This window comes from Tasmannia lanceolata, unplaced genomic scaffold (genome assembly GCF_043159265.1).
Source record: "Tasmannia lanceolata isolate RefF3 unplaced genomic scaffold, GAP_Taslan_0.1 ptg000037l, whole genome shotgun sequence".
In the NCBI taxonomy this organism is placed as follows: Eukaryota; Viridiplantae; Streptophyta; class Magnoliopsida; order Canellales; family Winteraceae; genus Tasmannia; species Tasmannia lanceolata.
In genome coordinates this window covers 50,628,137-50,651,124 of record NW_027518714.1, presented here as the reverse complement: position 1 = coordinate 50,651,124, position 22,988 = coordinate 50,628,137, and the positions used below count along the sequence as shown (strand labels likewise).

Genomic DNA, 22,988 nt, shown 5'->3' with positions numbered 1-22,988 from the left:
TCTTCAAATTCATGCCATTATCTTCTCTTTGTTTCCACCAATATATGCTCAGTTGTTACAGTAGTGTTTGATGATTCTTCAGAAAATATTTTAGATAACTTATCATAAAATGTTAGTTCCTAAAGAGGATAGAATTAATTTCAGCTTTGTATACCCAACAAGCTCATGAAAATCTTACCATCAGCAAGATCTGGAAGAATAACTGCATTTCCACAACTTGCTTGTTCCAACTCCTCTTTAGTAAAGATACCAGTGCAAACTCCCACTGCTAAAGCTCCCCCAAACTCAGCAGCTCGGATATCGTTTGGCTGCAATGGATTGGACGAAACAAAAGTTAAATAGCGGGACGGAAATGACTCACATTTTGTACCAAACAGACAGAAAGAAACATCGTATGGGTCTTGGACAGAGACGTGTCAGATGCCGATATGATGTGTTGCCTACAAAAACTCTGGAAAACCTGATACCCAACACCAGTGAGCGTAATTATGAGATGAGATATATCCAAGGTTTTAAATGTTTCGGCCACCGCTGAAACTGAAATATTTCGGTTTCGGTGGAAAATTCGGCGGAAATCATGTAAAACTTTGAAAAAAAATTTGGTTTTTTTTTTTTTTAAATTTCACCGAAATGTATAAAATTACGGTTGAAATTCCTACCATTTCCAAGGAAATTTCAGTAATTTTGGAGGAAATCTTTAAATTTCGGTGGAAATCTTTAACAATTCAGTAGAAATTTTGTAAGGGAGATGATATTTTCACTCCCCTTGCATTACGCATGTGCTCCCCTTATAACGTGATTTGACGTGAAAAGAGGCAACTTCAACGCTTTTTGGCGTCAAATCACAGCATAAGGGGGGCGCATGCGTAATGCGGGGAGGGGTGAAAATATCATCGCCCTTCTATAAATAATGGTGAAAAACAAAATTTCGTATTTCAGCGAAATTTGGGGGAAATCATGTAAAAATCCGATTCAATGTATTTCCAGTTTTGGTCAAACCGAAAATGAAATATTTCGGCCGAAATTTAAAACTGTGTAATATCAAAATGAAAAAAGTGATCCAGTGTAAGCACTTCCCCCCAGATGTTTGAATGAAAGTGATTTTCATTAAACAGAAAAATTTCCCATTAAAAGAGAGATACAAGGACAAGCATTTGAGGAATGATATATAATGTATATGGATGTGCAGTAATTTATTTGAATTGGGTAGTTGAATGCTTAACACTATAAATATGAAAATTGGGGTTTCCTGATTGCGTTCTCGACATGCGAATCTCACATGGATGTTTCCTTTTAAGAGATGAAGTTTCCTGGTTACATATAAACATATGATGGGACAACAAGCGGACCTTCACATACCGTATCTCCAACATGTACTCGGAGGTCAAATCCTCCAGGAAATAGCTTCTCAGCTCTATCGGCTGCGATCTTAACCAGTTGCCCTCGATCGCTGTGATCACTTCCAAATCTGATGAAAGTAACATTAGTAGCTATTCCTGAAACAAGATAGATGAGTTCTGAACTAGCATGTTATTAACTCACCCTCCTAAATTGGGAACTGTGAAATATTTCCTAATACCCAGGCCCTCCATCTTCAACCATGCAATCTCTTCTAAATTACCTGTAACCTAGAAACATAACAGAGTGGGGCCAAATAAGTCTTGCAGCTGCTAGTGATAAATAGATGACATAAGTTTGTAAAGGCATGCCATGAAGCTTGAGTAGTATCCACAAACAGAAATAAGGGAGTGGCAGAAGAGAGAAATATAGTGGCCAGTCAAGTTAACAGCATAATAAGCAAATAATAGATTTTGTAAAGAACGAAAATATATCTTCATGACCTAGCTAGACAAGTCAACTTACCAACTTCTCCAAAAGCTTAACCTGTTGGAGAAAGGCGTTATTTATCTTTTATACTTTAACACTCCCCTGCACGTGTGGCCCACTTGGCAAACACGTGGCACATGTTGTCCTAGGCCGACCATCGCATGTGGATTTTTGCTATCCAGGAGGTTTGAACTCAAGACCTTTGGCTCTGATACCATGTCAACTTACCAACTTCTCCAAAAGCTTAAGCCGTTGGAGAAAGGCGTTATTTATCTTTTATACTTTAACACATGTAAAATGATGAACATGATGCCTCAACTCAACTCAACTCAACAAAGCCTTTGTCCCAAACTAGTTGGGGTCGGCTAAATGAATCCTTTAGAAAAAAATTCATGAAGGACAAAGGAATCTACCCGGCTCTAATCCTGGTTCTAGTTGGGTTCTTCTACGTGGATCATTTTCTTCCATTCTATCCTATCCAAGGTCAAGTTCTCTATTATGTTCCTAGCTATTAAGTCTTTCCTCAATGTTTCTACCCAAGTTGTTTTCGGTCTGCCCCTACCTCTTTTTACTCCATCAATTTGGCACGAGTCGCCTCTTATCACCGGAGCATCCAAAGGCCTACGTTGGATATGTCCAAACAATCTTAAGCAGTGCTCTCTCATCTTCTCCTCAATTGGAGCCACCGCCACCCTTTTACGAACGTCTTCATTTTTAATTCTATCTAGCCTTGTGTGGCCGCACATTCATCTAAGCATTCGCATCTCCGCTACACTCATCTTATGCACATGTTGTTTCTTGGTGGCCCAACATTCTGAGCCGTACAGCATGCTGGCCTCACAGCTGTCTTATAAAACTTTCCCTTCAACTTGGTAGGGATTTTACGGTTGCACAGAACTCCTGAAGCAAGCTTCCACTTCAACCAACCTGCTCTTATTCTATGGTTAACATCCTCTTCAATCTCTCCTTCCTTATGTAGAATTGAACCAAGATAGCGAAAGATATCCCTCTTAGGTACCTCCTGTCCAGTCATATTTACTACATTCTCGTCCCTCCTCCTTACATTACTAAAGTTGCATTCCATATATTCTGTCTTAGTCCTACTCAGTCTAAAACCTTTAGATTCCAAAGTAGTTCTCCATAACTCTAATTTAGCATTTACTCCTGCTTTGGTTTCATCGATTAATACTATGTCATCTGCAAATAACATACACCACGGCACCTCATCCTGGATACCCTCCGTAAGCTCATCCATAACTAGCGTAAAAAGATAAGGGCTTAGAGCTGATCCTTGGTGCAGTCCTATTGTAATTGGAAACTCACTAGACGTGCCATCCGTGGTTCTGACAGTAGTTACTACTCCATCATACATATCCTTAATCACATCAACATATTTAGTAGGCACTTTTTTCCTTCCAAGGACCCACCACATAACACTCCTGGGAACTCTATCATACGCTTTCTCCAAATCAATGAAAACCATATGAAGGTCCTTTTTATTTTCTCTAAATCTCTCCATTAACCGCCTAATCAAGAAGATAGCTTCCTTAGTCAATCGTTCGGGCATAAAGCCAAACTGATTCTCTGACACCTTAGTCTCTTTTCTTAGTCTATGCTCAATTACCCTCTCCCAAAGCTTCATGGTGTGACTCATTAGCTTAATTCCCGGTAATTGGTGCAACTCTGAATATCCCCTTTATTCTTATAAATTGGTACTAATGTACTCTTCCTCCACTCATCAGGCATCTTCTTAGTCTTCAAAATATTGTTAAATAATCTAGCTAACCAAACCAAACCCACATCACCCAAGCATCTCCAAGTCTCAATAAGAATATCGTCAGGCCCCCTAGCCTTACCTAATTTCATATTTTTCATAGCTACTCTTACATCTGATGTTCGGATTCTACGAACAAACCTCCGATTTGTATCATCAAAAGCGTTATCAAGTTCTCCCAAATTCGCTACAGGTTCTCCATTAAACAACTTATCAAAGTAACTTCTCCACATCTCTTTAACCTCATTTTCTTTTACTAACAATTTATTTTTTTTTTTGAAAATTGACAATTTTATTGAATGAAGGGTGGGACAAGTTGTCCCTGCCAACATACAAAAGTGGACTGAGTCCAAGTACATTATAGATAAGGGTTATATATGAGATCCTCTTACAACTCCTAACTAACAATGCTATCTACGTAGATCTGTAGATTGTGGTCTCCTCCTTTAGCACTCCCGCTTTAGCAAGGACATCTGCCTCTTCATTGGCAGATCTTCTCCTGTGTTCAATTCTTGGTTGCAGAATCCTCATTAAATCAAGAACTTTCGCTATTATATTATGTAGATGCCAAGGTCCTGGTGAACTTCCAGAAGCCCATCCTACCGCATTTGTTGAATCTTCTTCCACTATCAACGGTCCCAAGTTCTTTTCAGAAACCCACCGCAGACCAAAGAGCAAAGCCTTGATTTCTGCCTCATTTGCATCACACTGTCCTGCTAGACCTGAGAAGGACATAATGACTGATTGATTGTTGTCTCTGATTAGACCTCCAATTCCTCCCTTGGCCGGGTTCCCCACCGAGCTTCCATCAAAGTTGAATTTAAACCATCCTTCCGGCAGAGCCATCCATTTAGGTTTGGGCTTAGTTCGGATAGTTCTTTCCCAAATGATTGCCCACCAATTCCTTATCAAGTCACTCAGGCCATATGACAGCTTTCTTTTATTCTTTGCCCATGAAATTAGCTCCATCTTGGTATCTGTGGTCACTCGCCCCAAAGATCTTTGCTGGTCTTTAAATATTCACCTATTACGCTCCTTCCAAATGTTCCAAACAATTGCATAAGGAATAGTGTCCCAGAGAATTTTGCCAATCTCTCCAAAGGGGCCTCCCCTCCAATTAATGAGCAGTACACTGATGGAATTCAGACAGACCCAGCAGACTCCAAAAGCTCCAATAGCCTGAGCCCAAATTTGATAAGTAAAAGGACAATGCATCATTAAATGGTCCAAAGTTTCCTCATGCTGATGGCAGAGGACACAAACACTGGCAAGACTAAAATGTCGCTTTTTCAGACGGTCGCAAGTATTAATCTTCCTGTGAACAAGTGTCCACCCAAAAGCTACAACCCGCGGAGGGGCCAAGGATTTCCATACACGCCTCTTGTCAGAACAGTGCCCTGAGTTCAATTCCGCAAAGAAAGATCTGGCCGTAAACATCCCCCTTGATTCCGGAGCCCATACTAAATCATCCTCAATCAAAGTAGAGCAGTACATTGATTGTAGTTGCAACAACAATCTTTCGAATTCACGAACAATGTTACCTGGAACGCGGTTCGTTCCGGTACGTGGTACGGGAACGGGTATGGGGTACGATGAGGGTATGCTATGTTGGTTCGCTATTCGGGGTCGCGAGTCAGTTTGAGTGCTAATTCGGGCTCTCTCCTCTCTCTTTCTCTCTCTCTCACACACACACACACATATATATATATACTATATAGCAGAAGAGAAAAGGAGAAAATTATTTGAATTTCTCCCAAAAGGAGAGAATTATTTGAATTTCTCCCAAAATTCTAATAGAATTACACATCACTTTTTTTGACTTTTTTTTTAACAAACGCACCCATTAAAGCCACATAATTTCAATCCTACCCCCCTGCTTTATGCTTTTTTAATAAAAAAAGTGGACAAAATCAACATAGTGACGTTTTTTCTTTGCAAAATTACAGATTGGGTGCATATGTTACATAATACTACGGATTTTTGTGAACATATTACATAATACTACGGATTCATGACACCTTTCAAAAATATTGACGAATTCCTAGCACCTTAAGAGGAACAACAATTATGGAAACCTCTATAGATTGGAGGGCTAGGATCAGCCTACGGAAATGATTTTACGGGCACAACCTATTTATGTTGTGTTCCATCACATGGACGATTTGGATCAACCGATGATGTGGGCCGTACAGTTCTTTGTCGGCCCGTGCATCGCACGGGGTTTTTTACTATATATATATATATATATAATTACATATAGTTTGACAAGAATATTATTCCATGGTACACACTATATACATTTAATACACAAAATATAAAAACCTCATGTTTGTCATACATATTTTTTCATATAAAAAGATCCCGTAGGAATATATGAATATCATTCCATAGTCCATACTATATCCATCTAATAAACAAAATAAAAAGAAAACCTCATGTATGCCATACATATTTTTTCAAAAAGAAGGCTCTAGTTCTAATCCAACCCAAAATATATAAAATTTGTAGCACTCTCTCCATCTCTCCCTTAGTCTATATGCATCTATCTCTCTTTCTCTCCCGCGGGTCGCTGCGGGTCGTCATTTTTGGGGATCCAGGTCGCTAGCGAACCACGTTTGGGATCGTGCGGACCCCGGATCGCGGGTCAGAGGGCGGATGACGAATCCGGTTATGTTCATGAATTTCCTCATCCTTAAGGTTTCTTCGAAGGCGAATATCCCAAAAGCCTCTGCCTGTGTCTCCTTCTCGAATAAGATATTCCGCCACCAAATTTTCTTGATTTATCGCCACCTGATATAAGCCTGGATAATCTTGCTTAAGAGGCATGTTTCCGCACCATAAGTCTTTTCAGAACCTGACCTTTTTGCCTCTACCTTCTTGTATCTTATCCGCTAGTAAAATTCAACACTAGCCGAAGAGATCAACCGCCATGAGCCCGATCCCTTCCCAGGATATAGACTCTTGGTAGTCCAGCCTACTTCCGTCATGCCATATTTGGAGTCAACCACAGATCGCCATATAGCCTTTTTCTCTTTGCCATATCTCCAGAGCCTTTTTCCTAGCAGAGATTTGTTGCGCAATCGAAGCTTCCCGATACGCAGGCCACCATCTCTTTTGGATTTGGTTACCGTGTCCCAATTAATCAGGTGGCGGGCCTTTTTAGATTCCCCGCTGCCATCCCAAAGGGAGTCTCTTTGAAGCTTTTCAATTCTTAAGGCCACCTTTACTGGGATCTTAAAAAGTGACATGAAATATACATGCATGTTGCTTAAGGCCACCTTGATTAATGTTATTATTCCTCCTAAAGACATATTTTCGCTTCCAGGTTGCCAACTTCCTTTCTACTCTTTCAATAACCGGGTCCCATTGTGAAGCCGACGGAATTCCAAACCCCAAGGGTAGCCCTAAATATGATGTTGGAAAGGTCCTTGCATTGCAGCTTACAGATTCCGCCAAGCTTTGTACCTGCCTCTAATCCATATTGATACCCAGTAGCAGGCTTTTTGCCAGATTAATTTTGAGGCCCGATATAGCTTCAAACCATTTAAAGACTCTTACAACATTGGGGATGGCCTGAGGTGTGAATTGGAAAAAAATCAGAGTATCATCGGCAAATTGCAGATGGGATATCGAATTACCTCGTGGTCCAAGTGTTTAGCCATGGAAAAGTCCAAACGGCTCCGCCTTGGTTAGCATTAGACTGAGAGCCTCTACCACCATGATAAAGAGATAGCATTGGTCTGAGACACCTCCGCCTTGAAAATGGGAGATTATATTACCCATGCAGGTTTTAACCCTACAAGCAAGTAATTTGAGAATCTTCAGGATACTATGGATCAGGCTAATAGGTCTGAAGTCCTTAGTCCCTAAAACCCCTTCTTTCTTAGGAATTAAGACTATAAATGTTGCACGAGCTGCTTCACTAATAATTCCTTTCTCCTGAAATTCGAAAAATAACACCATGATGTCTTCCTTCAGAATGTCCCAAAACCTTTGAAAAATGGCCATTGGGAAGCCATCTGGCCGCTGTGCCTTGTTGCCTGCCATTGAGAATATTGCCTTTTCCACCTCAGCCTCTGAGAAATCCCCATCCAAGGAAATCTTTGTCGGAGATTTATTGTTTTGAATTGGATTCCACAGATTTCTAGGCGCCACTGTGTAGGTTTCGAGTATAAAGACTGGTAGAATTCAACTATCGCCTTCTTAATTAGCCCCATGTCCTCAATCAGCGAGGTCCCCTCCTTCAAACTCGATATTGTATTAATACGCCGTCTTGAAATCGCCATCTTGTGAAAAAATTTAGTCTTCCGATCCCCTTCCTTGAGCCAACTGATCCATGATTTCTGGCGCCATCTAATCTCCTCTTTGCAGAATTTCCTCGTATTTTTCCAAAAGTATTAGTCTTTCTATTTTTTCCTCAGACGATAAGAAACTACTGTCTTAAGTTTCCACCTTTGTTCGCTCAGTCTCCTCATCATTCGATTTTTACCATTCTTTGATCCTGAATTTCAGTGCCTTGATTTTCTTACAAAGAATATACCCCTTCCAGCCCTGTATCAAGATCTCCCCCCACCAATTTTACGCCGTCTTGAAATTGCCATCTTGTGAAAAAATTTAGTCTTCCGATCCCCTTCCTTGAGCCAACTGATCCATGATTTCTGGCGCCATCTAATCTCCTCTTTGCAGAATTTCCTCATATTTTTCCAAAAGTATTAGTCTTTCTATTTTTTCCTCAGACGATAAGGAACTACTGTCTTCCTTACCATCCAGAATTTCCAAAGCAGTCAAAGTTTCCACCTTGGCTCGCTCAGTCTCCTCATCATTCGATTTTTACCATTCTTTGATCCTGAATTTCAGTGCCTTGATTTTCTTACAAAGAATATACCCCTTCCAGCCCTGTATCAAGATCTCCCCCCACCAATTTCAGATTAGATCATCTATTCCAGGAATCTCAAGAATGTCTAAGCTAAAACGGAACGGACGGGGACCTCCTGAATATTCCGAAATTTCCAAGACGATTGAATTATGATCAGAGAGCAGTTTTGGATAGGATTTCTGAGTGATCATAGGGAACCGGTCCTCCCAGGTTGAGGTTAAGAGCACTCGATCTAATTGACACATAACCAATCATTCCTGGTTATTCATCGGTGTGAAAAGTGACCCCTCCAAGGGTAGATCAACCAGTTCCATATCATGTATAAACTGTGAGAACTTCCTCATACTAGTTGAAATTCTAGATGGGGGACTCTTTTCCTATGGAAATCGAGCTGTGTTGAAGTCCCCTCCAATAATCCATTCACCCTGGTAATCATTCCGGACCGAGCACAATTCCTCCCATAAATTGCTCCTTTCACGGGGTCGAACTGGGCCATATACGGCTGTAAATTGCCATTGTTCATCCCATTCTATTGAAACAAAAACCAACGTAATTGAATACCTACCAATCCTGGTTCCCCTGTTCACAAATCTTCCTTCCTTCCAAATCACAATAATTCCCCCAGCGGTTCCTACTGACAACAATGTAACCCATTCTCTGTGATTCCGTCCCCATAACTTATTGATTAATTGATCTGTAACCCCCATTATCTTCGATTCCGTGACTGCCACCAAATCTAACTTTCGCTGGTAAACAAAATCTTTGACAAGTCGACTCTTTTTATCTTCCCCCAATCCCCTTATATTCCAAAAACCCATCGTCATTGGGAGCGAGGATTAAACTCCTAATAGGAAATGGGATTGATTATTTAGATGAGGCAGTCGGTTGCAGCGAGAGGTTCAAAGGATGAACCCTTACTGCGTTCCGGGATGAGAGTTTAACAAGGGGGTCTTGAATTTTTTGATAATTTGAATTGTGCTCCTTTAATGGGACAGACGAGGGTGACTCACTTTTCTGTATCCATGCCTGTTTAGGTGGAGACTTTTCCTTAGAAGTCTTTTTCTTGAAAACGGACCCACCAGCACTACTTCTAAGGATTCCAAGCGCCCGCTTAACTTTTTCAGCAAACTCGTTCGAATATTTTCCTTGTCTTCGCTTCTCTCCAACTATCATCTCATTGGAATACCCGGTTGGTGGGGGCTTTTGAATTTAAAATTTGAATTTGGAGAGGTCCACCCTTCTGTCATTATTGGGGACTGTGTCCTTGTCAGTGGGCCAGACTCTACATTCCCCATCCCAATGCTTGGGCCCACTTTGACACCTGTCGGTGAGAAATTAACCGTTGAGACGGGAAGTTGAGACCCCTAACAATCTTTGATTCTCGTCTTTGATGCATTTTATATGATTCAAGTCCCTACTCTTCCTTTCTCTCATCTTAGCAAGCTTGTAGACATCTTTTTCACCCTCTTTCATCCCTAACCTGTGGTACAAATCCTCATATGCCTTGCCTCTAGCTTCCCTTACTGCTTTCTTAGCTTCTTTTCTACCCAATTTATACTTCTCAATGTTCTCCTCATTTCTACACTTATGCAAACATTTATAACACTCTCTTTTAGACCTAATCGCCTTTTGGACCTCCTCATTCCACCACCATGTGTCTTTAGACGGCGGCCCACTTCCTCTAGATTCTCCAAGTACCTCCCTAGCCACTTTCCTGATATAACTAGGCATCCTGTTCCACATAATATTAGTCCCCTCATCAAGACTCCAAGGTCCTTCTTTAAGCAGCCTATCCTTAAACATCTTTAGTTATTCCACTTTGAGATCCCACCACCTAGTCCTCGGATGTCTAACATCTCTATCTTTTCTCCTCCAATGTTTGATGCATATATCCAACACCACTAGCCTATGTTGTGTGACTAAACACTCCCCGGGTATGACTTTACAACCTTTACACGCAGCTATGTCCTCTCTCCTGGTGACGATAAAATCTATCTGGCTACAGTTTTTGCCACTGCTAAAGGTTATCAAGTGTGAATCTCTTTTCTTAAAAGAAAGTATTTGTTAACATCAAATCATATGCGACTGCAAACCCTAAAATATCTTCTCTTGCCTCATTCCTATTGCCAAAACCCAATCCTCCATGAACCCTCTCAAAACCTCCACTAGTTCTTCCCACATGACCATTTAAATCTCCTCCTATAAATAACTTATCTCCATGTGGTATTCCTTGGACTACTTCATCCATAACGTCCCAAAATTGCCTCTTGACAGAATCATTTAATCCTATTTGAGGGGCATACGCACTAATAACGTTAATCCCCTCTTCACCTAATACTAATTTAATTAGAATAATTCTATCACCCTTCCTTTTAACATCTACAACCTCATCTCTTAGGCTCTTATCTATTATGATCCCTACACCATTTTAATTCCTCTCCTTCCCTGTATACCATAACTTGAAACTTTCTCCTACGTATTTAGTCTCCTAAAGACAAGCTATATTAACTCTCCTTCTACTCAGTGTATCAACTAATTCCCTCAGCTTACCTGTTAGTGAACCTATGTTCCAACTGGCTAAACGAATCCTACTCTCTTGGACTAGCTTACCTGTTAGTGAACCTATGAACATGATGCCTAATAAGGTAAAAATTGAAAGATACAAAACAAAAAGCAGGGAGAATCTTTTTTGTAATGGATAACTGCTCTTCCAGAAACAGGCCAATAAGAGGATTAACAGGGAGTTGGCGACTTGGCAACATAAATGATACAACATCCTGAAATAATAGAACAATTTCACTCACAATTCACAACGGATGTAACATATACAATCTCATCATTAAATGCAGCACATTGATGCTACTTCTAGGTCTGGTTTTAAATTTCCACAGAAACCAACATCAAACGATTGAAATGTTTCTGTTTTCATCTCATATCCATTGTTCAATAAAGGTATTTTATGTTGCTTTGTTGCAGGTAAGTTTAATCCTGTTTGGGTTTGAAGGCTATATCATATTTGATATCAGAACATACTTCAACATGCTAAAATGGATGACGAAACCGTCAATTAAGTAGTAAAGAACTTCAGTGAAGGTTTGCCTACCAAGAAAAGAGATAGAGGCAATTATATATAGTCATAAAGGGAGCTGTTTTTAGATCAGTATAAGAATTGTATATATTTTACGGTTGATAGGTCACTATAAGAATTGTAAATTTTTTATCGTTGAAGCTAGGAAAAACTGGATAATGTATTAAGCTTGTAGATCAACCTTGAGACCAAGGAGGACAAGGAAAGAGGCAATTCTTATTGGGCTTCATGCCTTTCATAACAAGTTAGGTGCGAAGTTTGGACGCAGGCTGATTCTTCTAATTTCATTGCACGGCAATTTCACTTACTAATTCTTGTAGAAAATTTATCATGTCATTGATGAGATGTGTACCATCTTTCATATATTGAAAGCATCCTACCCCAACAACCCCTTGACTTGGCTCTAGAAATTGAGGCTTTTATGTACCGATATTTCAAATATTGAAAGTGCCCGGGTGTCCAGGGTACCTTTCACCTCTAAGTAAGTACAATGGAAGATCAAGATCCCACACAACAGGAGTCCCATTCTTGCCCAGGGGGGCGTAAAAGGAAACTGATCATGGAAATCATGACATTGGAAAAGGTTCTTCATGGGATAAGAAGGATGGTCTATGACGAAGAGAGAGCTTCTATCAATGACCCTACTCATCAAGAGATTTCTGGAAAACAACTAGAAAATCAGTGGAAATCCTTTAAACAGGAAGCTAGGGATTGTCCTCTTACGTTCTTCAATCTCTGTGGGGATGCCGATGTGAAAGATACCCATTCACCCCTGCACAAGCACTCCTTTTTTAACTTAATCTTGACCGAGGAAAGGGGTAGGCGGAAGAGACTATGGGAAATCTCGAGGGAGATTAGAATCTCTTATCTGGAGGAAGCAATTGAAATCCAAAAAAGCCCTGGCTTCTTGGAAAGGAATCCGAACGCTGCCTCCATGGGTTTGCCGACCAACCACCTTCAAAGCCTCCTGGACGAGCTTGGAAAATATTCCTTCTAGTCGAGTCCTGCGGGGTGATGATGGTAATGAGCTTCGGAGAAATCAAGGCTTCATATGATCTGATGAAGGGAAGGGATTGTAAGGTTACTGTTTCTGTTGTTTCTTAATTCGGACCTAGGATCTCCCGGGTCATAAGGAATGGTTTTTTTGTAAGCAAGACGGGACTACTGGTCCCTAATGCTAATTTACCATTAATGGAATTTGTCGCTTTTCAAAAAAAAAATATTGAAAGTGCCCCTGCCCCTACAACCACTTAAACTGGCTCTATTTCTAGAGGTGTTATAAGGCCAGCTATTGGGCGAGCTTTGCCCTTGCTGTATATCTTGCATCCATTACACACACACATGCACACACATATACATGCATAAATATATGCATACATACATGCATACATGCATGCAAGAATACATATGTACATACAATACAAATCTTAATTCATTGAATGCTATGGACAAGGATATCCATATAACGTTCATTGAGCCAAGACAATCGGAGGTATGGATTCATACAACTAGATAAGGAATGTTGAGGATCAATCCTTGCTAATACAAAATACAAAAGAATACGCACGCCATTTTAAATGCATTAATCCTACATGAATAAAATGTTTAAATGAATCCAATTTTCCAATAAAAATAAAAAGGATTGCTAAACATACCAACCCGATGACCACATTTTCCTTTGAACACAAATCATGTAGGAGAGAATCAACTCCAGGAAGCACCTCCAGGCCCTCACCTATATCTTTAGCATGTTCCCTTACATATTCAATCATTCTTGACTTCAGCTCTGGCAATTTTTCTGTAGCCATCTAGAAAACAAAAGGAGATAGAAAGTCAGACTTTCAAAATCTAATCAATTTTAAACACTAAATATGTTTATGGCACATTGAAACAATTGGAACCAGTAAGAAGATTCACAATGCATGAAACAGAAAGCTAACAGCGGTTTCTCTACTGTAAGAAGATTGCCAATACATGGACCCAAGACCAAGGCTTCTGTTTTTTTTTTCAATCAGATTGAACAGGCATTGAATTTCTCCATCTAATCATACTGCTGATGCAAACAGCTGTATGGTCAGAACCCAACCTAGGTGTTTGTTATATAAAGTGAAAGAAATGATTTGAGGGATCTAGTGGTAATTTAAAAAGATTTTTTTTTTAATTTTTAAGGGAAGGTATGATTAAATATTCATTTTATTCCTGAAAAAAAAAGATCTGTGAAATCTGATCATATGATTGGTGATAGTTTGTACTTAGTATATCGTGATGTTGGCTCGTACCACTTTAATTGGTTCAATTTTCTGAAGAGGATAAAAGTAAATTCATAACGTTTGAAGAAGTATTACAATTCAAAAAAAAAAAACGGTTGGAGAAGTATTGAGTGGTTGGCATCAACTTTTCCTGTGTTTAGGTCCCAAGATATATTTTACACCTTCAAAATATTAGTATTGGGGAGCATTCTCCTTGGTGTAGCGTCTCAAGGGTCTCTATGGGACTTGTCGTTGCCTTAAAATGTCAATAACCAACCAAAGCACGAATACATGTTCTGTAGAAGTAATCCGGGTATCCATAGTGATATCCCAAGTTTACAGATTACTACTGTTAAGCTTGATGAGATTAATTACCTAGAGTGGGCTCAATCCACCAAGCATTATATTGTTGGTCGGAATAAGATATGATATCTAAAAGGAAAAGTTAAGCAACTTAACTGTTGTAAGAAGACCTATGATCAATGGGAGTCTGAGAACACCAAAATAGCTTGGCCATTGCACAGCATCAGATCATTAGGGGATATTTGTTCTTGAAGATGGCCAAATAAATTTCGGATTCTGGTGCCCAAACTTATTCACACCAGAAAAATGGTGCAATCCAGCTTCCGTAAGACTATCTCTCATTTAACTCAGGAGAAGACTTGGTCAACTACTTCGCTGTCCTGACTCCTGAGAAGTATGTGGTAGGAATTAGTCCACTATAAGTCGTTCGAGTGGGGAAGTGCTAAAAATGGAGTGTAGTCGATGGTGTATATTGAACACCAGTGTATTTTTCACTACTTGGCGGGTTGAATCCTAAGTTTGAGTTAGGATGAGCAGTGTTTCAAAATGTGGATGAGGATTAAAATGCTGCAAAAGCAAATCCTAGTCAATTCGGCATGACGTGGTCGTACTCGGTTGATGCGGCTTTGTAGGGCAAAATGCGGGCTCGAACGCAGCCAAGGTAAAAGGGAGTTGACTCACGGGAGTTTTGAAAATATGAGGACTAATCGAGATGAGCTTCCTACTCTCAATACTACTGTTCGTATTTTGAGATACCTCAAGGTAAGCGCTAGTCGAGGGATTTTGTACAAGTCTGATGAACATATGGATGTTGACGGCTATACAGACACAGATTGGGATGGTTCACTTTAAAAAGAAGGTCGATTACATGGTATTGAACATTTGCTGCAGGAAACCTAGTCATATGAAAAAAGTAAAAAATAACATGTAATAGCCCAATCGAGCACAAAAGCAAAGTATAGAGGAATGGCACAAGCCACATGCAAGTCAGTATGGTTACATTCCTGTTTAGAAGAACTAAGTTTCCACTGAAGTTATATTGAAATAACTAAGCAGTTATTCGTAATGCGAATAATCTTGTGTTTCATGAGATGATTTTTTTTCAACTCAACTCAACTCAACTAAGCCTTTGTTTCAAACTAGTTGGGGTCGGCTAATTAATCCCTTAGAAAATTTTCATGAAGAAGGTGAGAGGATCTACCCAGCTTAAATTGACTAAGTCTAATCCTAACACTAGTTGGGTTCGTCTACATGGATCATTTTCTTCCATTCTCTCCTATCCAAAGTCATGTTCTCTGTCATGTTCTCTTTCCTCGCAGTTTCTACCCAAGTTGTTTTCGGTCTGCCCCTACCTCTTTTTACTCCATCAACTTGGCACGAGTCAATTCTCACTAGAGTATCCAAAGGCCTATGTTGGATATGCCCAAACCATCTTAAGCGGTGCTCTCTCATCTTCTCCTCAATTGGTGCCACCCCCACCTTTCTACGGATGTCTTCATTTTTTATTCGATCTAACCTTGTGTGGCCGCATATCCATCTAAGCATTTGCATCTCCGCTACACTCATATTATGCACATGCTGCTTCTTGGTGGCCCAACATTCTGAGCAGTACAGCATGGATGGCCTCACAGTTATCTTATAAAACTTTCCCTTCAACTAAGTAGGTATTTTACGGTCGCACGGAATTCCTGAAGCATGCTTCCACTTCAACCAACCTGCTCTTATTATGTGGTTAACATCCTCTTCAATCTCTCCTTCCGTGTGTAGGATTCAACCCAGATAGCGAAAGATATCCCTCTTAGGTACCTCTTGTCCAGTCATTTTTTTTTTTTAAAATTGACAAATATATTCATACCGGTAAATTTTAAAATGGGGACCAGTAGTCCCACCAGATTTACACAGTATGAATTGCCTAGGAGCATTCTCCTTGGCCCAAAAGAAAACCCATTACCCCTTACAATACCCAATAGCCTTAATTGAACCAAATCCAACAGAAATGCCATATTGTGGGCCCCCCCAAATCAAGATCATGACCTGCCACGTCACACCGACTTCTCCACCACATCCCGAATTCGATTTTCAAAAATCCCGCTGAAAAACCCAGAGTAGTTCACCACATCCCGAATCCGTCACACCGACTTCTCCGCATGTCTAGTCATATTTTACTACATCCTCGCCCTGCCTCCTTACATTACTAAAGTTGCACTTCATATAGTCTGTTTTAGTCCTACTCAGTCTAAAGCCTTTGGATTCCAAAGTAGTTCTCCATAACTCTAACTTAGCATTAACTCCTACTTTGGTTTCGTCAATTAATACTATGTTATCTGCAAATAACATACACCACGGCACCTCGTCCTGGATACCCTCCGTAAGTTCATCCATAACTAGAGTAAAAAGATAAAGGCTTAGAGCTGATCCTTGGTGCATTCCTATTGTAATTGGAAACTCACTAGACGTGTCATCCGTAGTTCTGACACTAACTACTGCTCCATCGTAAATATCCTTAATCATATCAACATATTTATTAGACACTTTTATTCTTTCGAGGACCCACCACATAACACTCCTGAGAACCCTATCATACGCTCGCTCCAAATCAATGAAAACCATATGAAGGTCCTTTTTATTTTCTCTAAATCTCTCCATTAACCGCCTAATCAAGAAGATAGCTTCCATAGTCGATCGTCCGGGCATGAAGTCAAACTGATTCTCTGACACCTTAGTCTCTTTTCTTAGTCTATGCTCAATTACCCTCTCCCAAAGCTTCATGATGTGACTTCGCCTGTGTTTTTCACAGCGTGTCCCAAAGCCAGGATAAAGGAGGAGGGTTGGCGTCAAGTTGGCAGCCGACCGTAAACTTTGCCACTATTCTATGAAATGAATCCATCTTTTTTCAATGGCTGGAAAATTCATTAGAGAGAGAGAGAGAGAGAGAGACCGAGATCGTTAGATCCAAGCTACGAGAAAGGAAAACAAGAAGAATACCCAACCAAGCTCAGTATAAAGAAGAGCAAAGGGTTGGAAAAGTCACAAGACGGTAGAAAATCAAACTACTCAAATGCTTCCAGGCTAACCCCTACTCTCGCGAGCCTATCCGCCTCCCCATTTGCGGATCTTCAGATATGGTGAAAAGATATTCCGGAATTGCCCACAATGTCTCTAATCCCATTAAAAAGCTCTGCAAACCTCCAAGGGAAAATGTGGAATCCATTCAACCACTTGATCACATTGAGAGAATCCCCGTTCTACCATCACTTTGTCTAAATCTTCCCCCACTAGAAGCTTAAGGCCTTGGTGAACAGCAGATCTATAGGCACCTCCGCCTAGCTAGAATTGGCCACTCAAATGGGACTTGTAAATGCCCACTTCACCGATCCCCCATCATCTCCCTATACCTACCGGCCCGGGATTCCCAAGACTAGACCCATCAAAATTAAGCTTCAAGAAGCCTTGAGCTGGAGGCTCACATGACTGCACAATCGTAGGTCTCAACTTCGAGCTATAGCAAACAACCCTTCACCCATTCCATAGGTCGAAAGCAGATACCAACTTAAAACTTGGGAGAAACTTTACCCAAGAAATTGATGGCGATGATCTTGGAGGAAAGATACAAAATGCTCTTAGCATGCCCCTCGAATATTCTAGCATTCCTTTCTTTCCAAATAACCCAAATTACTGCAAGGAAGGATATGTTCGACAAGATCTTACCTTTTTTTCCTCCAAGGAACCAATTGCCAACTATCCAGTAGATCAATGAGATGCTTTGGGAACACCCGTGATATACCAAATCTATGCAAGATGCCACTCCAAATTTTCGGAGCAAGCTTCCAGTGAATGAATAAATGATCCACCTATTCTCCATCTTCAATACATAGAGTGCAATGATCTATGATCAACATCATCCACTTGCACAAAAAACCCACTGTCTAAATCCACTCGCGAAGAGCAGCCCATCCAAACACGCATACCCTAGGAGGGGCTTGGATAGACCAAACCCTTGCTACTTTGGAAGCAACAAGCAAGACACAAGGTGGTGATAGAATGATTTGATGGAGAACTTCCCCTAAGTGTTCCATACTCGTACCCATACCCTTATATTTGATCCATCCCACTTTATGTAGAACCTCTCTAGTAATTTGGAAAGCTTGGTCACTGACTGTGATCCACTGTCAAAGAAGTTTCTCCTAAAAGAAGGCATCCACACAACCCTTTCCTCTCTCCTCTCAAACAAGTCCTTAACTAAAGCTTCCTTTGATGCAAATACCACAAAAAATCCGAAAAAATAACAGCTCGAAAAAGGCGTATATATCTCATGATATCTCTCCACACAGTAATACCAATCTGTCTAAAGCAATCCTCGGGCTCCCAGTGCCCCACAAGAGATCCATACTTGCTATCTATCACTTTGACCCAAAGTTGTGTCTCCTCCTACCCATACCTCCTCCACAACTGTTTGCCCAGTAGCGATTGATTAACTTCTCTTATCCTTCTGATTCCTAGCCTTCCAGATGCACGGAGTTTGCACACCCCTCTCAGCTGAGTAAAGAAATGCCCAACTTCTCTTCTGACACCCCCCCAAAGGGAAATCTTCTTTGAATTTATATGTTTCATGAGATGATGAAGCATATAAAAATTTACTGTCTTTTTTATGGCGAAAAAGTGATCAACAAGAAAGTTTCTACCCCCATTATTCGATCTCATAACCAGTTAGCCAATGTTTTTACCATGGGTATAGCCTTTAGTAGGTTGAATTTTGTTTGCACCAAGCTAGGCATTCATGGCATCTATGCTCCCGCTTGAGGGGGAGTGTCGACAGCCTGGTATTATTTTGTATGGTACATAGTGCATACACATGATAGGCCCTGTCTTTTATATCACTAGTGGCATACTTGTAATTTTGCAAGTTTATATTATATATAATTGTTAGAAGTGTGTGTATTGTGCCTCAAGGGCATAGTGGTCATTTTGTATGTTATCTTTTATATAAATACATTAGTGAGGGGGAGGATCCCTAACTCACTTTCTTCCTCTTCACTCCTCTCTAACATGGTATCATAGCCCTAGGGTGTTGATCCCCTAGGGACCACCATCGACACTTCTATCACCTCTCGGCCCTCCACCTCCCCTCACCTCACTCTCTCCCATCCCACTCTTCCTCTCAGCCATAACCATTAGGCCCAACCCTCAGCCCCCAACCCTCGGCCCCCGGTCCCCGGCCCCCAACCCTCGGCCCAATCCCTCTCTTCCTCTTGGCCATAACCCTCGGCCCTCGACTCCCAACCCTCTTCCTCTCGGTCACAACCCTCACCCCCAACCCTCGGCCCTCGGCCCTCAGCTCCCAAAGCGTTTTCAACCAAAAACCTGGGCCATCTTGGGTACTTTCTTGGCATTGAGGTTGCCTATTCCACTAGAGGCATCTCTCTTTTACAGAGAAATTATGTGCTGGACCTTCTTGAGAAGAAAGGTCATCTCGGAGTGAAACCTGCTTCTATTCCTATGGACGCAAATGTGAAACTTCTTCCAGAAGGAGATTTATTAGACGATCCTGGCAAATACAGGGGGCTGGTGGGTAAGCTCATATATCTTACAGTCACTCGTCCGGATATATCATTTGATATTGGTGTTGTCAGCCAACATATGAGCTCACCCCGTACTCCACACTGGGCAGCAGTGATTCAGATTCTTTGCTACTTGAAAGGGGTCCAGGTAAAGGCCTCATATTCAAGAAGCATGAGCATATCAGGTTGGAAGGCTTCTGTGATGCAGATTGAGCAGGATCTCCAGCAGATAGGAGATCCACTACTGGATATTATACCTTTGTTGGTGGAAATTTAGTGTCGCGGAAGAGTAAGAAACAGTTTCCAAGTCCATTGCCGAAGCAGAGTACCGAGCCATGTCCCATACCAGTGGAGAGCTTATTTGGCTACGTTCTCTCCTATCAGAGATTGGTTTTCTTTCATCGCCTCCAGCTCAGCTTTATTGTGACAATAAAGTTGTGATTCATATAGCCACCAATTCTATCTTCCATGAGAGAACCGAGCACATAGAGGTTAACTGTCACTTCATTCGCCGGAGAATACATAGAGGCGAGATTCATGTTTCCTTCACTCGATCAGTGGACCAGCTTGCAGATGTTTTAACTACGCCCTTGAGTAATGCAAAATTAAATGACATTTGTAGCAAGCTTGATATTTATAATATATACATTCCAGCTTGAGGGGGAGCGTTAGAAGTGTGCGTACTGTAGCATTAAGGGCATAGTGATCATTTTGTATATTCTCTTTTATATAAATACATTAGTGAGGGGGAGGATCCCTAACTCACTTTCTTCCTCTTCATCCCTTCTCTCTAACAATAATAAAGTGAGTGAAGTCAGGGAGTTTGTTCACTTAACCATACGAACTTGTCTTTAGTAGCCAAAAAAGAAATTAGCTTCTTGTAGTGAATTTTAAAAAAATATGGTGCAAATTTGTAGTGAGTTATTTTTCTTGCAAAAAGTACGGTGGGCTTGCAATAATCTGTTCACAGGGATGCACACCATGATACCATCCAACTCCTCCAAAAAATATTGAAAATGATCATACTTTTTCTTTATAAGCACAGCCAATTGCATGGTTTTCCTAAGAGCCCCAAATAAAGAATATAAATAAACAATTTATAGTAGAAAAGCAAAAATTCCGAAGTACCAAATAAAGAATATACTTTTTCTTTATTTGGTACGGTAGGCTTGCAGTAATCTGTTCACAGGGATGCACACCATGATACCATCCAACTCCTCCAAAAAATATTGAAAATGATCATACTTTTTCTTTATAAACACAGCCAATTGCAGGGTTTTCCTAAGAGCCCCAAATAAGAATATAAATAAACAATTTATAGTAGAAACGCAAAAATTCCGAAGTACCGAAGATACCAACTTCTGAAGTTATGCCGTAGTGCACAAGTGTATTCACAATCACTAATGGATCTGTTTGCCCATGATGCTGCAAAAAATAAATTAAAGAACATGTCAATGAAACCATAATCGATTATGGTGCTTGGATTTACTGAAAATATATATATATATATATATATATATATATATATATATATATATATATATACTTGTAGCATTAGCTTGTTTATTATTTAAAAGTAAGCAAAAAAAAAGTATATTTATTATTTAAAAGTAAGCAAGGCCTTAGTTAGATTCATCTAGCCATGTGAAGCAGTGCCAAAATGGCAGCCATGTCATGCTTAGGTGATTTTGGTGGAGTTCCAAGTTGCACTCCCGTAATAATGTTGCTGCCCATTTTTTAACCTGATGTGTGGACTTCTAAATGGTAGAATCATGGAAAGTGGTAAACTACAAAGTTGTAGGTATTTTTGAGTTGTTTCCAACAAGTATTTGTGCTTGAAAATTGGTCAAGTGGTTAGAAAGTTATGGCAGTTTTAGTAGACTGTTTCTGTGGGTTCCCAAACCAGTCAAAGTTAGTGAGTTCCAATGCAATTAATGTTATGTTAGTCCCTAAGTTGGCATGTGGAGAAAGTTGAACGAATTTCTTGTCTTTGATTGTCTTTTATTTAAGGGGTTAGAAACCATGTTTAGGGGCGATTTTGGATTTCGATAAACTTATTTAATTGATAGAATATCAATTGGGTTGAGCATTGCTCCCATTTTGGTTCTTCTTCTCTTGTTATGTTCTTAAGTTCTATTTTTCTTCTTCTTCCCTCTTAAGCACCCGCATCACCATGTCAAAACATCGAAACTAGGCTACTGGTGACATTACAAGGGAACATAGGGGCCTACATATATAAAACATTAATTGGGTCTTTTCCTCTTTGTTTAAAATCTCCAAGAGTGAATCATGGATTCACCTGAGTCGACTCAGTTTTACCTTGGCCAAGTTCTCATCTGAGTCCAAGTTTTTACCTACCGTAATCAAAACTTCTTTGGCTTGTTCGAATTAATGAAAAATTGGATGTGCCGGTCGTCCGAGATTTTAAACATTACTTTCGCTTATTGCAATAAACACTAATTCAATGCAGAATAGCAAATCTACAACAAAATAAATCCATAGTATTTAAAAACACATGTGATCAATTCAACATGATCAACTGAAAGGATTCCAAGGCAACCGGCAGTTGTAGAACCAGAAGGGGCTTTGGTTTTGAAAGAGTAAGCTACAATTCTTATGCCTTATCTCTTTCAGATTATGATAACCGATTGTAAGTCAAAAACCTATTATTATTGGACTCAAAATTACATATTTTGAGTCCAATAATAGGTTTAGGGCTGACAGTTGGTTGGCATAATATGTGTTGGGGAAGGTTGCCTTATTCCCACCACCATGGGATGTCAGTGGAGACAAAACAGAAACTTCTATTTTAGGTTTTTTAGGAAAACCTAGTGTATAAAGCTCTTGAGAGCCACAAACAGAAAGTGTGTGTGACGGCAAGAGTGGCGTGGGTTTCTCCTCGGTGAGTCGGCTGCCAAAGGAAGAGAGAGAAGAAGAAGAAGAATGGAGGGTTTTCTCTTTGGGTTTTCTTCTTGGGTTATTCTCTTGGGTTTCTCAGTTTTGTAAACAAGACCTTTTGTAAAACAATGCAAGCATCCAAAAATAGAAATGCAAAGTGATATACAGAGAGAGAGAGAGAGAGAGAGAGAGAGACCTGAATGGCATCAATGGTGCCTTCAATGCCGAAAACTTGGAGGAATGCGTGGGAGAAAGCTCGGCGGTGGAGTTTGTTGGATGATGGGCCGCTGCTATGAATTAGGGTTCCGTCCACATCAAATGTCACCACTATTTTCTTATGAATCTCTTCCATCTCTCTCTCTCTCTCTCTCTCTCTCTCAATTGAATGGAGTTTTGCTGTCTTTCCCAAGATGAT

At 40.3% G+C, this 22,988-nt stretch overlaps 1 protein-coding gene across 2 annotated transcripts; it reads right to left on the bottom strand.

Moving 5' to 3' along the window:
- On the bottom strand, positions 1–22,988 carry LOC143860813 (uncharacterized). Of its 2 annotated transcripts, none has more exons than XM_077371633.1 (6): positions 22,770–22,986; positions 21,035–21,100; positions 13,221–13,373; positions 1,543–1,628; positions 1,360–1,468; positions 1–308 (listed from the first exon to the last, which is right to left on the bottom strand). In XM_077371633.1, the coding sequence occupies exons 1-6, from the start codon at positions 22,923–22,925 to the stop codon at positions 141–143; spliced, it is 738 nt and encodes a 245-aa protein (XP_077227748.1). In that variant the 5' UTR covers positions 22,926–22,986; the 3' UTR covers positions 1–140. The 2 variants fall into 2 exon arrangements, with proteins under 2 accessions (XP_077227748.1, XP_077227749.1); XM_077371634.1 differs by having other exon boundaries at positions 147–308; positions 1,350–1,468; positions 22,770–22,988.

Coding starts and splice junctions, on each gene's coding strand:
- LOC143860813 (XM_077371633.1), bottom strand. CDS start 22,925: ATGGAAGAGATTCATAAGAAAATAGTGGTGACATTTGATGTGGACGGA. Junction 1,469..1,542: donor ACAGTTCCCAATTTAGGAGG/GTGAGTTAATAA, acceptor TACTTTCATCAG/ATTTGGAAGTGATCACAGCG. Junction 309..1,359: donor GAGTACATGTTGGAGATACG/GTATGTGAAGGT, acceptor AATCCATTGCAG/CCAAACGATATCCGAGCTGC.